This window comes from Lontra canadensis, unplaced genomic scaffold (genome assembly GCF_010015895.1).
Source record: "Lontra canadensis isolate GAN:19392208 unplaced genomic scaffold, GSC_riverotter_1.0 scaffold111, whole genome shotgun sequence".
NCBI lineage: Eukaryota > Metazoa > Chordata > Mammalia > Carnivora > Mustelidae > Lontra > Lontra canadensis.
Window position 1 is genome coordinate 5,991,283 of NW_022631105.1, and position 14,039 is coordinate 6,005,321.

General features: G+C 47.4%; 1 protein-coding gene across 1 annotated transcript; it reads right to left on the reverse strand.

The window, feature by feature from the left end:
* Positions 1-268: 268 nt before the first annotated feature.
* GIMAP8 (GTPase, IMAP family member 8) lies at positions 269-13,482 on the reverse strand. The gene is given in 11 exon segments (XM_032840233.1): positions 269-274; positions 1,210-1,292; positions 1,295-1,684; positions 3,619-3,662; positions 3,664-3,831; positions 3,941-4,029; positions 11,076-11,176; positions 11,179-11,258; positions 11,260-11,443; positions 11,446-11,704; positions 13,456-13,482. Coding segments are annotated over 11 exon segments (1,431 nt in total).
* Positions 13,483-14,039: the final 557 nt, after the last annotated feature.

The following is a 14,039-nucleotide window of genomic DNA, read 5'->3' on the forward strand; positions in this document are numbered from 1 at the left end:
TCTCTCTCTCTCTCTCTCTCTCTCTCTCTGCCTGCCTCTCTGCCTACTTGTGATCTCTGTCTGTCAAATAAATAAATAAAATCTTAAAAAAAAAAGAATTCTGGAAATCTGCAAGATTGGCTAATCTTGGCAATTTCACCATGTGTCCGAGTTTTGTCCTGCTCTATTTCACGGCGAGGATTAGCAATAAAGTCTTTTGAAACCTCCCAGACTCATGTTTATTTCCTAAGGGACAAGAAAGAAGAGTAGACCGGGTCCCACTTTCCATTCATGCCTGGAAAGAAGGGAGCACTAAGGAACAGCCCCCTGGTGAGGAAAGGAACCTGCTGGCCCTGAGTCATCTCGGGGGTGGGGAGTGTAGCAGGGGCTCGTGGAGGTCTGCACGAGTCCAGCTTCTCCATTCTGCCATGCCAGGAGTTGTCTGGATCTGCAACCCCCGGTCCTTGGGCAGGTTTCTGTATTTGACCCCAGGCTGGCCTTGGCCTTGGTCACATTTTCTGTCCTGAAGCCACTCTACGTACGCAGGTGAGGTGATTCATGTGACTTAATTCTGACCCTCAAAACCACCCAATCTCTGAAGCCTCTTTCTAGAATTCCCCCACCTAATTTCTTCTTTCTCCTTTAGAGAGGAACCTGACGATTCGTTTACCCACAAAGAGCTGAAGCAACATGGGCTGAGCTGTACGTGTCTGCCAGGGTCCTGGAGCCTTCTCCCACCCCACCAGCCCTAACGCGTCCCGTCCCCAAGTGAGGGTGTCTCTACCTTAGAGAGACCCCCACGCACGTCAGCTGCCTACGATAAAATCTCTTTCAAATTCTTCAGTAAATTTGTGGGCTTGTGCTTTTCCTGGGCATTTTTTTTTAAGATTTTATTTATTTATTTGACAGATGGAGATCACAAGTAGGCAGAGAGGCAGGCAGAGAGGGGGGCGGAAAGCAGGCTCCCCGCTGAGCAGAGAGCCCGATGCGGGGCTCGATCCCAGGACCCTGAGATCATGACCTGAGCTGAAGGCAGAGGCTTTAACCCACTGAGCCACCCAGGTGTCCCCTTCCTGGGCATTTTTAACGATTTTGCTGACTTTCTCCCATTCGTGGGGACCCCCTGACCTCCATGGCTCTTTTATCAGCTTATCAGCCATTTCCAGAAGATCTGTTGCCTGGTTTTCCCTGGTTTGGCCCATTTTTCTGTTATTAGAAGCACAGACTCACCCTCCCCCACACACACATTTTAATGATGTTCTTAAGACTTTTGTTATCTGTGTTCTGGACATACTCTTCGAGGTCCCCTGATCAAGGTCTTCTTTCCAAGTGAACAGCACGTCATGTACTTCCTCTCTGAAAATGTTCTCCAAGTCCTTCACTGCCCTTTTGTCCTCCTTAGTGAACCGTCCCAGCTGGAACAACAGGACCAGAACCTTGTTCCCTTCTTCACAGCGGGACAAACAGCCTCTGACCTCCTCCTCCAGCTGGGACAGACCTCCTTCCGCACTGGTTGTCAGGTAGAGTGAAGGCATGTCCACAACCACCACCTGCAGCCTGCCCCACATCCTCTTGCTGCTCTGGCACGTCTAGGTCACCACCTATGCTTGGAAATGAGAGCGGAAGTCGGGGTTCCCAAGGATGGTGTTCCCAGTGGCACTCTTCCCAGTGCCGCTCCTCCCCACCAGCACAATGTTCAGGGTCTCTGTTGAAAAGAAAGCAGGAAAGATGGATGACCATGGGCTGATCTGGGGGCAGTTTTCAAAGCGCTGCCAGATGTCATGGCAGAAGATGCTCGGAGAGCACCGGGCCACCCTCTGACACAGCAGCTCTCTCCCCAAGCATGGTTCCGGGCACGCGCTCTGGGAATGAGAAGCATGACTTGGACCACCATCTCTGCCCCGCGCTCACCCACGACATGGCACTGTTCCTACCTCTGGATTCACTCCCTCCTTCTGGTGACTTCTCTGACTCCCTGGCACCTTGTGAGGGACCCTGGCTTTACTTCCCATCATCTACTCAGCTGCATCCAGACTCCACATCTCACCCCTTGGTCTTCTGTTCCTGCTGCAACAATGTCTTCCTATTGCCAACTAATGCTAAGTGCTGCAAAATCTCCTTGATGCCCTTGAAAAATTAACAACAGAATTGACTGTTCGTGAAAAAGCAACTACGTATACCGTTGACAGATTCCTCGTTCCTTCATTTGGATCACCAAAAATTCATTTCTCGTTAAAACCACATTAAACTGAATTGTGTCTTTCACTGATGCGTCAAAAGGCACTTCGTGGTTATAATAACGAATGCACACTCACGCTGTTTTGTGTGGTGATGATGAAGAACAGATATCCCTAAAAACTGAGTGACAGATGCTAGAGACCTGGCAGTGGGCGCTCGTGGGGGCTCCTTATGACTCTCCACCTGTACTGTGGTCTTTCTCTTCTGCACTGGCCTTTTCACAGTTCTCTCCATCATACGTTCTTTGCCAATGTACCCAGATCCGCCTTACAACAAAGAGGGAGGAAGGCCTACCCTGTGCTCTTTTAGGGCAAATTATTGCATTGCGTATCCTGAACCCACAGTCTCATAGTTATGCTTACAGGATTCTAGATCCATCTTCCAACAGTCTCACATTTGTCACGGATTTCAGTCCCTGCTTCCACACCTGGTGGTTCTCAAAGACCTCCACGATTGGGTCTATGATGGCTGTCCCACGTCCTGTAGAGGTGTGAACCCTCCATTTCCATCATGGCCGCTCCCTCGGCCGGCCCCTCGAGGGGTAGGCTCAGTCCCACCTCCCTGCTTCCGATTGCTGGAGTTTTCCCTGCAGTGTCTTCCAGCCTTCTGCCAGCCGCCCAAACCCTGCCCACTCTCCAAAGCCCATTACAAACTGAGCTTTCTCCACACAGACTCTCCGGACTTCCCTGCATGTCTCCACTTCTTGAGCAGACTCCCGAGCACCTGGCCCTCCATGAGCGCTGTGCAAGGGCTCCTAAGCAGACACAATCTTCTGAATCTGTGCTCTTCTCGGGGGAGGGCGTTTGAAGTGAAGGCAGCGGGTGAGTCATGTTGACTTGGAAGAATCTCAGCTCAGGGCAATGAGCATGTAGCACCGAGTGCACGGGGACATCTGCTAGAGCCGTGGGTGGTGTGGCTGGGCTGAGAAACCCACCTAATGCCATGTGAGGACTCGGGCTGCCAGTCCTCATCCTCCTCTCTTCAGAATGACCTCCCCTCTCCAACAAGTGAGGAGGAAGGAACCAAGAAGTCAAGAGAAGGAGAAGGAGGGAGAGTGTCAGAGTGGGCTTAAGAGAAAGAGAAGAGTAAACCAACTTCCAGAACCATCTATCTCATCATGAGCACTGAGTCTTGAGCCGCAGGCAACAGATACACTGTGCGGAGAAGAGATTGGAAAAAACTCAACAAGAGACCTTCACCAACCCGTTGGAGAGAGGGGCTAAGGGTCAGGAGAGAATTAAAGACAGTGTGTACAGAAAGGCTCATAACTTCAGTAACCTTGGAGAAAGAAAAGTTAGTCAACAGACTGGACCTGTCCTTTCCCTCTTCTCCCCGCCCTTCTGTATATTTCATATCTAGTTTCTGAAAGCATCTAGAAAAGGATTTTTAGACGCTGTGTACCTTCCCCTCTAAAGCTGCAGGGCCTGCCCCCATTCTGTTGCAATGCCCACGACTGTTTGCAGGAGCTCGTCCGCCTGGCGCTGCTCCTCTTCCCCTGTCACTCGGTAGTTGAAGACGAAGTACCGGTCACTGCACATGTCAGCGAGGTTGTAGAGGGCTTTATTTCTGTGTTTCAGGAACATCCGTAGATTCTGATCCCCGAGGTCTTCTTTCCTGGTGGAGAGAATGATCAGGTGCTTCACGAATTTGCCTTCGAATCTGGCTGGGTGGCGTCCAGGACCGCCTCATCTTTCTCGGTGAAGGAGCCCAGCGGCATCATCACCAGCAGGAAGGTGAGGGGGCACCCAAGGGCAGGTCTCTGGAGCTCCGCTTTAAGGTCCCTTGAAGACGAGATGTCTGGAGCATCAGTGATCACAGCTCTCCTCTCTCTCCAGATTCTGCTCTCAGACACAAACCTCTGGGTGACTGACCCTTTGCTGAATTTGGTCTTAAAGACTTGATTCCCCAGAAGGCTGTTCCCGGCTGTACTTTTCCCGGCTCCACGCTTGCCTACAAGCAGGACCTTCAGCTCCGGTGGCCCAGGGTTCAGCTCACATCCTGGGGCCTGAAGTGGCTTCTCCCCTTGCCCTGGGGGACAAAAGAGCAGATTCAAAATCTCCTCTTGCAGCTGAGTTCAGAGATGGGGGCAGGTGTTCTGCATTCTCTTTTTCTTGTCAGTTTTTACAGAGAAGACCGGTAGTGTTCTGAGCAGCAGGACGCTAGTCCCGGTCAGGGGCTACCTCTCCGAGTCAAAGCCACAAAGGGGTCCATGAATAAATGAAGAGATAATGTAAAAATGGTCAAGATTTCCCAGGAACATGAAAATGTTAAACTTGGCCTCCTGTGATCTTGGTCCTTAGATTTCCTTTCATTTTGCTACCGAAGGTAAGTGCCTGGCTGCGAAGTCCACGGACTAAAGCAGGACAAGGGAGACTGAGTTTAAAATGCCCCATGGGGGGGCGCCTGGGTGGCTCAGTTGCTAAGCGTCTGCCTTTGGCTCAGGTCATGATCCTAAGATCCTGGGATCGAGCCCCACATCGGGCTCCCTGCTCAGTGGGAAGCCTGCTTCTCCCTCTCCTACTGCTTCTGTTCCCTCTCTTGCTGTGTCTCTCTGTTAAAGAAATAAAATCTTTAAAAATAAATAAATAAATAAATAAAATGCCCTATGGAAAAAATAAATGAATAAAATAAAATAAAACGCCCCTTGATAGTATATTTATAAAATGTTTTACTGCTCAGCAATCAAAAACAAAAACGAAAGAATGAATGGATGAACTATTGATATGCAACATGCGTGGATCTTCAAAACATGCTAAATGAAAGCAGCCAGACACAAAACACACACTATGGGGTCTCACTCCATGAAGTTCGAGAACAGACGAAATTAGTCTACGTTGTCAGAAGTCTGGATTCAGTTCCCTTTGGGGAGATGCAGCAGAAACTTGGAAAGTGATGGAAATGCTCCAGATCTTATTTTTTTTAATTTGCTATTTTTTAAAGGTTTTATTTATTTATTAGAGAGAGAGAGAGAGAGAGAGCACAAGTAGGTAGAGCAGCAGGCAGAGGCAGAAGGAGAAGCAGGCTCCCTGGTGAGCAGGGAGCTGGATGTGGGGCTCCATCCCAGGACCCTGGAATGATGACCTGAGCTGAAGGCAGACGCTTAACAGACTGAGCCACCCAGGCGCCCCGGAAATGCTCCAGATCTCTATCTACCTGGGGCTTACAGAGCTATACACTTAAGATTTGTGCATTTTACTCTATGTTAATTGTATGTCAATAAGTTACTGTAGAAACCTGGGCCACAAAACTATCTCCGCACATGTGCCCTGCCCCCACCACTTCTCCTCTATCCAAGGTCAGCACCAGACCTTCAGGCTGAGCAAAGGTCAGGGTCAGCCACTTCCCGGAATATTCAGAGGCTGAGGCACCCCGGGCACTATCAGTGTGGATCATGCCTGGGCCTCTGAGCCGCAGGTCTGGGAGGTGGAATGAACACACTTTTAAAGAAAACCACCAAAACGCGGGTGACAGCTCATCCTTGTTGTCTTGGGAAAGCTCCTGCTTTACCCAAAATCAGCTCACACAAGTCTGCATCCTACCAAGATAAAGTCCCTTCCAATGCCCTCATTCTGAGACACCCTCCGGTTCTCCATGGCGTGCTATTTCCTCAGGGTCACGAGGAATCATTTGGGGACATAACAGGCAAGTTCCTGGAGGTCTTGACTAAGGGGCATCAACAGAATTTTAAATCCCTACTTCTGCCTGAGTTCACATATCTCTGGCTAAGTTTACTCCTCTGTAAATGAGAATAATGATAATACCACCCTCTTCATAGGGCTGTTAGAGGAATCGATGTGTACAGTTATCATGAGAATTATATGCTGGGAAGATTGAATTATTTATATATATTTTCCAGTATATAATGTCAATTGTGATTATCATTAAAATTGAAATTATAATAGTTATTATTATTATTATTATTAGGGGAATTCTATGAGGACAGAGATCTCATCTGTCTAATTCACTGCTGAATACTCAGTTCTTGCACAGAGATGGCCCAGAAATAACCTAAAAGTCCATCAATCAAGGGACAGTTGACTCAGTTGTCAATGCCCCTTACCTCGGACAAAATTGCACCTACTAAACAGAACAAGGAGGCTCTTACAGGGACTGACTCGTGAGGTGTGCAGGATGTATCGTTAATGGCGATCATTACAAGGATCCTGACCTCCCCCAGTGAACTCCACAAATGAGTGGAATCACCATGAAGGTAATTTCTGTTTTCCCAGGGGGAGTCAACATTGTATAGTCCTGGATCCAGGGCCAGAAAGACAAGGCTGAGTCCAGAAAGAAGCCACGAAAGGCAAGCCCACTTCCATAACATTCAGGGAAGGCCCAGGACACCCACACCATGTCCAGAGCCTACTCCCAAGTGTTAGGAGTTCCCTAGGGGACGAGCTGCGGACACCAACCTGAGCTAGGCCTCCAGAGTACATCTCTGATCCTACTTATCTAATTTTTCCACCTCATTTTGACTCATGATGCATTCAAAAGGATACAGAGGTAAGCTTACCATTTTTGAGGATCATTCTTACCAAGTGGCTTGTCCCCCTTCTGGTCGTGGCTTCATTCATATAATCCTAGAAAATAAAGGAGGAAATGATGCACAGGGACCTAAAATTTCATCTTTTTGCAAAGCAAAGAAATGAAGACACAAGTATATAATTCAGAATAATTTAAGGAGGACGATGTGGTCAGATCAAGGCCATGGTCATGTTCCCTGTTGGCTTTTGTAGACCCGTCCACAATGTCAGTCGAACTTCAGACCCCACTGCCGACAGCACAACAGGCTTCCCAGAAGTATGAAGACGGGTCTTGTTCTTGCTCAGAGGAGCCCCACAAATGCCATCTAACCAAGGCATTGAGCCCAAAGCTCTAACTTTCCTTCTCGCCAGTCTCCCAACAATAATGGCAGTTCCTTTCCAAGTCTTCCAGAGTTTCTGCTGTTCTGGAGAAAATCCAGAGGCTTAAGAAGAGTGGACTTCCCGGAAGAAGAAACTAGCCCAGTGATGTCTGGAATGTCCATCTGAGGGACTGGGGGAAAGGAGGAGATCGGGCATGAAACTCCTACACATCTCTGGTGTCTTCTTCCCACACTGCGCCCCCGGGATAGAAATGAGGCTGTTTCTGACGTAAGAACCAGGGACATTTGGAACTTTCCCCATCCAGGTGGGCAAATGGAACCAAACACACAATTGGTATTTCCTTCCCCTGCCTGGTAAAGCTGACAAGCTCCCCAAAATTTAAATTGTCATGGAATCAAAAGAGAGGGTAAAAATTATATACAATCCTGATGAGTCTGCTATTCCTAGAAGCTTCCAATACTTTATTTTAACCCTATTTTTGTTAAATCTCCATGCCAGCCAAGGAAATTTTCCCTCTGCTTTCTTACCTGGCCTTATCCCAAGCTGTGGGTCCCTTCCGCCATCCCTCTCCCCGGATCCTCCCCTCTCAGCTCTGACCCTCAGACGTCTTTCATCTTAGCCGGCACAACTCAAATTCTTTCACGTGTTTTAAATGCCAAAGGTTGTTGCAGTGCAAATGTGTATGATCTAAAAAGTAATAATTTTTAAATTTCTCACCCACTGTAAAAGGAGCAGCTGCTAATTAACATACATCCTTCTGTGTTTTTCTAAGTTTATACGCATACACACAAGCATATATGAACACACAGGGAGACTTGGTAGGCATCTTGCTCTGCAATCTGCTTCAGAATATGTCCTGTACAGCTGTACAAGTCAGTCCCCATAGATCAGCTCCATTTGTTTAGGAGATGCTATTTGCTCCAAGGCATGGACATGGAACGTTCCATCCTAACGTAACAGTTCCTTTACTGGTAGACTGTCAGGTTATTTCTGGTTTTACTATCTGAAGAGATGCCATGATAAGTATCCTTACACATACATCTTTATGTATGTGAAAGTTTTATTTCTGGGTAATAGTCCTAAAAGTGGGAATCTTGCTGAGTCTCCGGGTTGTTAAAGTCCTTAATGTCTCTATAACTCATGTGAACCTTATACACATCCATAATAATGCTAATAACTATAAGGTTTTATAGGCGAGATACATATGACACCAGGCAAGATAGGTGCAAGGCAAGGTTTATTAAAGGTGCTCTTGGGGAAAGTTCTGAGACTCAGGAGAGTCGAGTCGGAGAAGTCGCGCCCAGGAGGGGGTCGAGTGGGTCTTTTATTTGGGTTAAGACAGGGCATAGGTTCACAGCCCTATAAAGGTAAGGTATTTGGGGCATGGGTTCACAACTATATATGGTAAGGTATTTGGTGGTTGGAGGGTAGGGGGAGTCCTGATGTTCCTGTTTCCTGCATAAGTATCAGTTTACTTATGGTGACGTGTCCTCGGCATATGTCCTTCCGGTGGGAGAGTCATGAGTAAAGGAAGAGGGCGGCCTGGAAGATGGCGGCCCTGTAGCCATCTTTATTGTTCCTCCTGCGTTCCCAGAGCTGCCAACCCAACAACAATAATAATAGGGGCAGCTGATAATCACCGAATGCTTACACCTCAAGTATTTGCAAATATTTTTGTAAGCATTTATTTCATTGCATCGTCACAGAAATGTCTGAGATACATATTATTATCTCTGTTTTATGGAAGACAAAAATAAGATCCTGGGTCAACAGAATGGATAGGAGCTCTGTCCCTCAGGGAGTCTGTGGGGAGGCAACCACCACAAGTATATTCACAGCAATCACTTGACTCACCTGCTGGTGGCCACGTGAGGAGCGCCATGATGGAAGGAGGGGCCGGTGGGGAAGACGCACTGAGGAAGTGAGCTCATGCTGAGGGAAATGGATACACAAAAGTAGACCTGGTACGGGGTCTGATGGGAGAGGGGAAGTGTCCAGGTGGACTAAATCACAGGTTGGAAGCTCCAGAATGGACATGGATGCAAGTCAAGGACCACAGGGAAGGCCAGTGAGACCAACACCTGAAGAGCAAGGTAGAGGGTGAAGGACCGACTCAGGTCGGGGATTCTGAACTCAATCTGAAGATCAGTGGACAGTCACCGCGGCATTTTAAACAAGAGGGTGTTGGGTTCGGGTACAGTGCACAGAGCTCATCCCATGCTCTGATCCTCTCTGCAGACATTCCTGTTCCAGTCAGCCTTCAAGAGACAGAAAGATGGTAATAAAGGAAAAAGAAGGAGGGCAGACCTAGGAGATAAGAGAGCAACAAGTTCTCTGGAGCCTCAGGGTCCTCATCTGTGGAACAGGGTACACAGAGCACTTGTGAAGACGTTGTCCGTTCATGTGTCTGGGACTCAGTAGGTGCTCAATAATTGTTGCCTTCCTTCTCACCTCCGTCCTGTTTGGGCTTCACGCTCATCAGTTCTCAGAGTTTACTCTGACCAACGCCGCCCCCTACGCCGGATTTTTGCTTGCTTTACCTCTTTTGGCACTTGTGTTACGAATACTTACTTACCCTGAATCAGGAACTGTTTTGTGTCTTATGCATGAGTCACTCAAACCCAGGAGTAAGCTCCTCAAAAGCAAAAGCCTGAAATTTTGTATCTTCCTTAACTACAAATACATTTTCTACTCAGGTTTAGAAATTAGGGCACCTGGGTGGCTCAGTGGGTTAAGCGGCTGCCTTTGGCTCAGGTCATGATCTCAGGGTCTTGGGATCAAGTCCCGCCTGGGGCTCCCTGCTCAGCAGGGAATCTGCTTCTCCCTCGCCCTCTGTTGCTCCCACTGCTTGTGCTGTCTCTTTCTCTGTGTCAAATAAATAAATAAAATCTTCAAAAAAAAATTAAATAAGGGCACCTGGGTGGCTCAGTGGGTTAAGCCTCTGCCTTCAGCTCAGGTCATGATCTCAGGGTCCTGGGATCGAGCCCCGTGTTGGGCTCTCCACCCAGTGGGGAGCTGCTTCCCTACCCCCCACCTGCCTCTCTGCCTACTTGTGATCTCTCTCTCTCTCTCTCTGTGTCAAATAAATAAATAAATAAATAAAATCTTAAAAAAAAGAAATTAAATAAAATATGACTGTGGCTCTTATGTATGAAATGGATTGAGGGTAAGGCACAAGAATGAAAGAGGGGAAGGTTGTTTGTAAGACAGGACAGGCGAGAACCCAGGCTGGCTTGGATCAGGCGGGGGGAATGCGGATGAAGAGAGGTGGGACTTCTGACCACAGAAGACTTGATGAATTCTCAGATACCAGCTGCCAGCTGGTAGTGGCAGCAAAGCCGACCTCTGGGTTTAGGTTCTAAGAGCCTGGTGAGCAGCACCACCATTTACCCAGTTGAGAGGAAAACGGAAGTCTTACAGATTTCAGAGGGAAAACCAAAAGTCTGGACGTGTGAAGTCCGAGGTCCTCTATGAGAGCCAATTGGAGCTGTCGAGGAGCAATCGGATACGGGAGCAGGATTGAGAGGAGAGACCTGGACGACAGCGATGAATCTGGAAATCGTTAGCGATCATCGGAGCTCAGAGCTGGAAGGCAGAGTTGAGGAAAGCCTAGAACCATGCCCTAAAGGTGCCAACTTTCAGAGGCCATGCAAGGAGAGCTCAGGAATCTCTGGCGAAGCCAAAAAGGGCAGGAGTTAGAAAACAAAGAGTGTAGTTGTATTGAAGCCAAGGGAAGAGACGGTCCGGTTTGTGTGTCCAGTGCTGTGAGGGATAAAGTCAGGTGAGGACTTAAATGTATCCGTTAATTTGCCAAGAAGGGTAATATGCAAAGCCCCTGCCACCTGGTGCCTCATGTTGGCAGATCACGGATAAATATCTCCTTAAACAAAGCCTATGGTCCATCACACGGTGCCACACCTCCCGTATCCCTGCCCATCATCCACCCAAGAGCTCTAGCAACAAAGATCCTTGTAGACCTTAAGAATATCTTACCACGAATTCACGGCTTTCGTTTCTGAAGTTCACAATTTATGGTCCTCCATTTTCATGCAACAAATACTGGACCCGGCACAGAAGTCCCCTCACCTGACTGGCCGCTCCTCCTCGCTTGCCCTGTTGGTCAGAACACAGTTTTGGCCTCAGTAGTTTTCAGCCAGCTCCGAGGTACCCCTCCCCACTGACGTAAGCTTGCAGTGCGTCACCCTCCAAATCATTCTCCTGAGTGAAAACGGTAATGATGTACTTCTTGGCATTGGCTCCAAACAGCTTGTGGATGCCCGTGACTGCCTCCTTGTCCTCCACCTTGTAACGGCCAATGGCAATTACCAGCAGCAGGACGTGGAGGCTCCAAGCAGCTTTCAATGTTGGCGTTGCTTGTCTTTGGCACAAGAGATTGAGGAGAAAATGTCGGGGGTGTCGATGACCACAACCTTCCCCTCTCCTGTGGCCCCCCTCGTTCTCTGGCACGTTTTTGTCACCATCTGGCCACTACATCTGGACACAAACACAATTTTGCCCAGAATCATGTTTCCTGGGGCACTTTTCCCCGCACCACTCCTCCCCAAGAGGAGAAGCCTCAGCTCTGGCTCTGGCTCCGGCTCCTGATACGGCCCCCGTTGGCTCTGCTAGACAAAAACAACACACCAATGTGGAACACATGAGAAGTCAACAGAGGGGCAGCAAGAAAATTCATTCTTTCTAGTTCCGCCCCAAGGACTGGAGCTACTGACGTCAACTCAAACTAGATTCGGATAAGCAATCTTGTTTCCCAGGATCCTCTCTGTGCTCTTGTCTCCGAACTAAATCCGTATGAAGATGTCACACACAACTGGCTAAACTGACAGCCCCTTCTCTCTCTGTACCTCCCCCACTATACACACTGGGGTAAAAGCAGACACTGTGAGACAATAAGGTCCCCTCCCTGAAATGTCCATGTGCTAATCCCTGGAATCTGTGGCTACATTATGTTACATGGGAAAAGGGACCTTGCCAATGTGATTAAGGATGTTGAGATGGAGAGATAATCTTGGATCATCCAGGTGGATCCAGTAGAATTACACTGTAAGAAGTCCTTCTGAGAGGAAGTCAGGAAAGTCAGAGTAAGAAAAAGGAGATGTGAGGACAGAAGCAGAGGTCAGAGAGTGAGAGAGATTTGAAAATGCTACACTGTTGACTTTGAATGTAGAATAAAGAGCCACAAGTCAAGGGGGATGGGGGCAGCTTCTAGAAACTGGAAAAGGCAAGGAAACGATTCTCCCACACAGCCTCTGGAAGGATCCTGCCCAGCACCTTGATTTTAGGACTTCTGACCCCCAGAATTATAAAATAATAACCTGGTGGGTTTTTAGCAACTGATCATGTGGCAATTTGTTACAGCAGCAACAGAAACTAATATGTACTCTTTCCCAGCTTCCTTTCAGCTGGAGTAACCATGTGACCTAGTTCTACCCGAGGACAATGAGGGAACATTTCCTTGGGCTTTCTTCTTATTTGGAATGTAAATGTGATATCTGGGGGCCCCTGAGTGGCTCAGTCGGTTAAGCATCTGCCTTCAGCTCAGGTTACGATCCCAGGATCCTAGGATCCAGCCCTGTATCAGGCTCCCTGCTCAGTGGAGAGCCTGCTTTTCCCTCTCTCTCTCTCTCTGCCCCTCATTCGTGCTCTCTAGCTCTCTTGCTTTATCTCAAATAAATAAATAAAATCTTTAAAAACAATAAATGTGATATCTGAAATCACAGCAGATATCATGAGACAATGAGGTAACCAACAAGAGAACAAAAGGCCAGTGTGTGCCATCACACTGAAGGAATGAAGAGCAGAGAGATAAAAGAATTCCTGATGACATCACTGAGCTGCCAAAATATCCTTGAGATCACCTTTATTTTTAGATTTATTTATTCATTTATTATTTTTTAAAAATTTATATATTTGACAGAGAGAGAGAGTGAGAGAGAGCCAGAGAGCACAAGTGAGGGGAGTGGTAGCGGAAGAGGGAGAAGCAGGCTCCCCGCCAAGCAAGGAGCCTGATGCAGGACTCGATCCCAGGACTCCGAGATCATGACCCAACCCGGAGGCAGACACCTAACCAAATGAGCCACCCAGGCACCCTAAGATCACCTTTTTGTTAAGTAAACAGCTGATATTCTAAAGATCTAGCTGCTGCTACTCAAAGCACGGTTCACAGGCTGGCGGTAGTGCCAGTAATGGAGGCCATGTCAGCAGTGCAGAATCTCAGTCTCCACCCAGACCTCCTGAATAAGAATCTGTAACCGAACAAGCTCCAGATGCTTCTCACGAACACTCAAGTTTGAGAAGCACTGGTGTAAGACACCATTAGTTCAAGATTAGCATTCCCAGCTGAATCAGGACCCACTTGAGGAGCCAAGTTTCCCAGCACCATTTCTTGAACAGTCCCATCTTTTTCCAAATGATTCTGTCAGATACCATGTGCCCGAATTTCCACGAGTCTATTCCTAGGTTGTCTGTTCCATCCACTAAATGCTCACTCAGTCTATTCCTGAACCAGAAAATGTTATTTACTAGAACCAAAATGACTTAATATTATCCTACTTAAGATACAACTTTAAACCTTCATTATGTGATCAAGGAGGTAGGTCCCAACACCTTGCTATTGTTCAAAACTGTCACACTCTTCTCGGCTTTTTAATCTCCTGTAGGACTTTGAAAATCATTTGTCCTTGTCTTTAGGAAATCCCTGTTGAAATCTAGAATGCCATAGCATTGAATGTGTAGCTTAGTTTTAGAAGAACTGACATGTTCATAGGGTTCTCTTTTTGTTGGTCAGTTTTAAACATATTCTAATTTCAACCATTAGTTCTTTTTGATTCATAAATTAGGAGAAGTGATTACCAAATTTAAAAATGTATTGGGAGACTTGCTATATTTTTATTTATTTCTAATATTATTACTCTCTGGCCAGAGAACAACATCTGTATA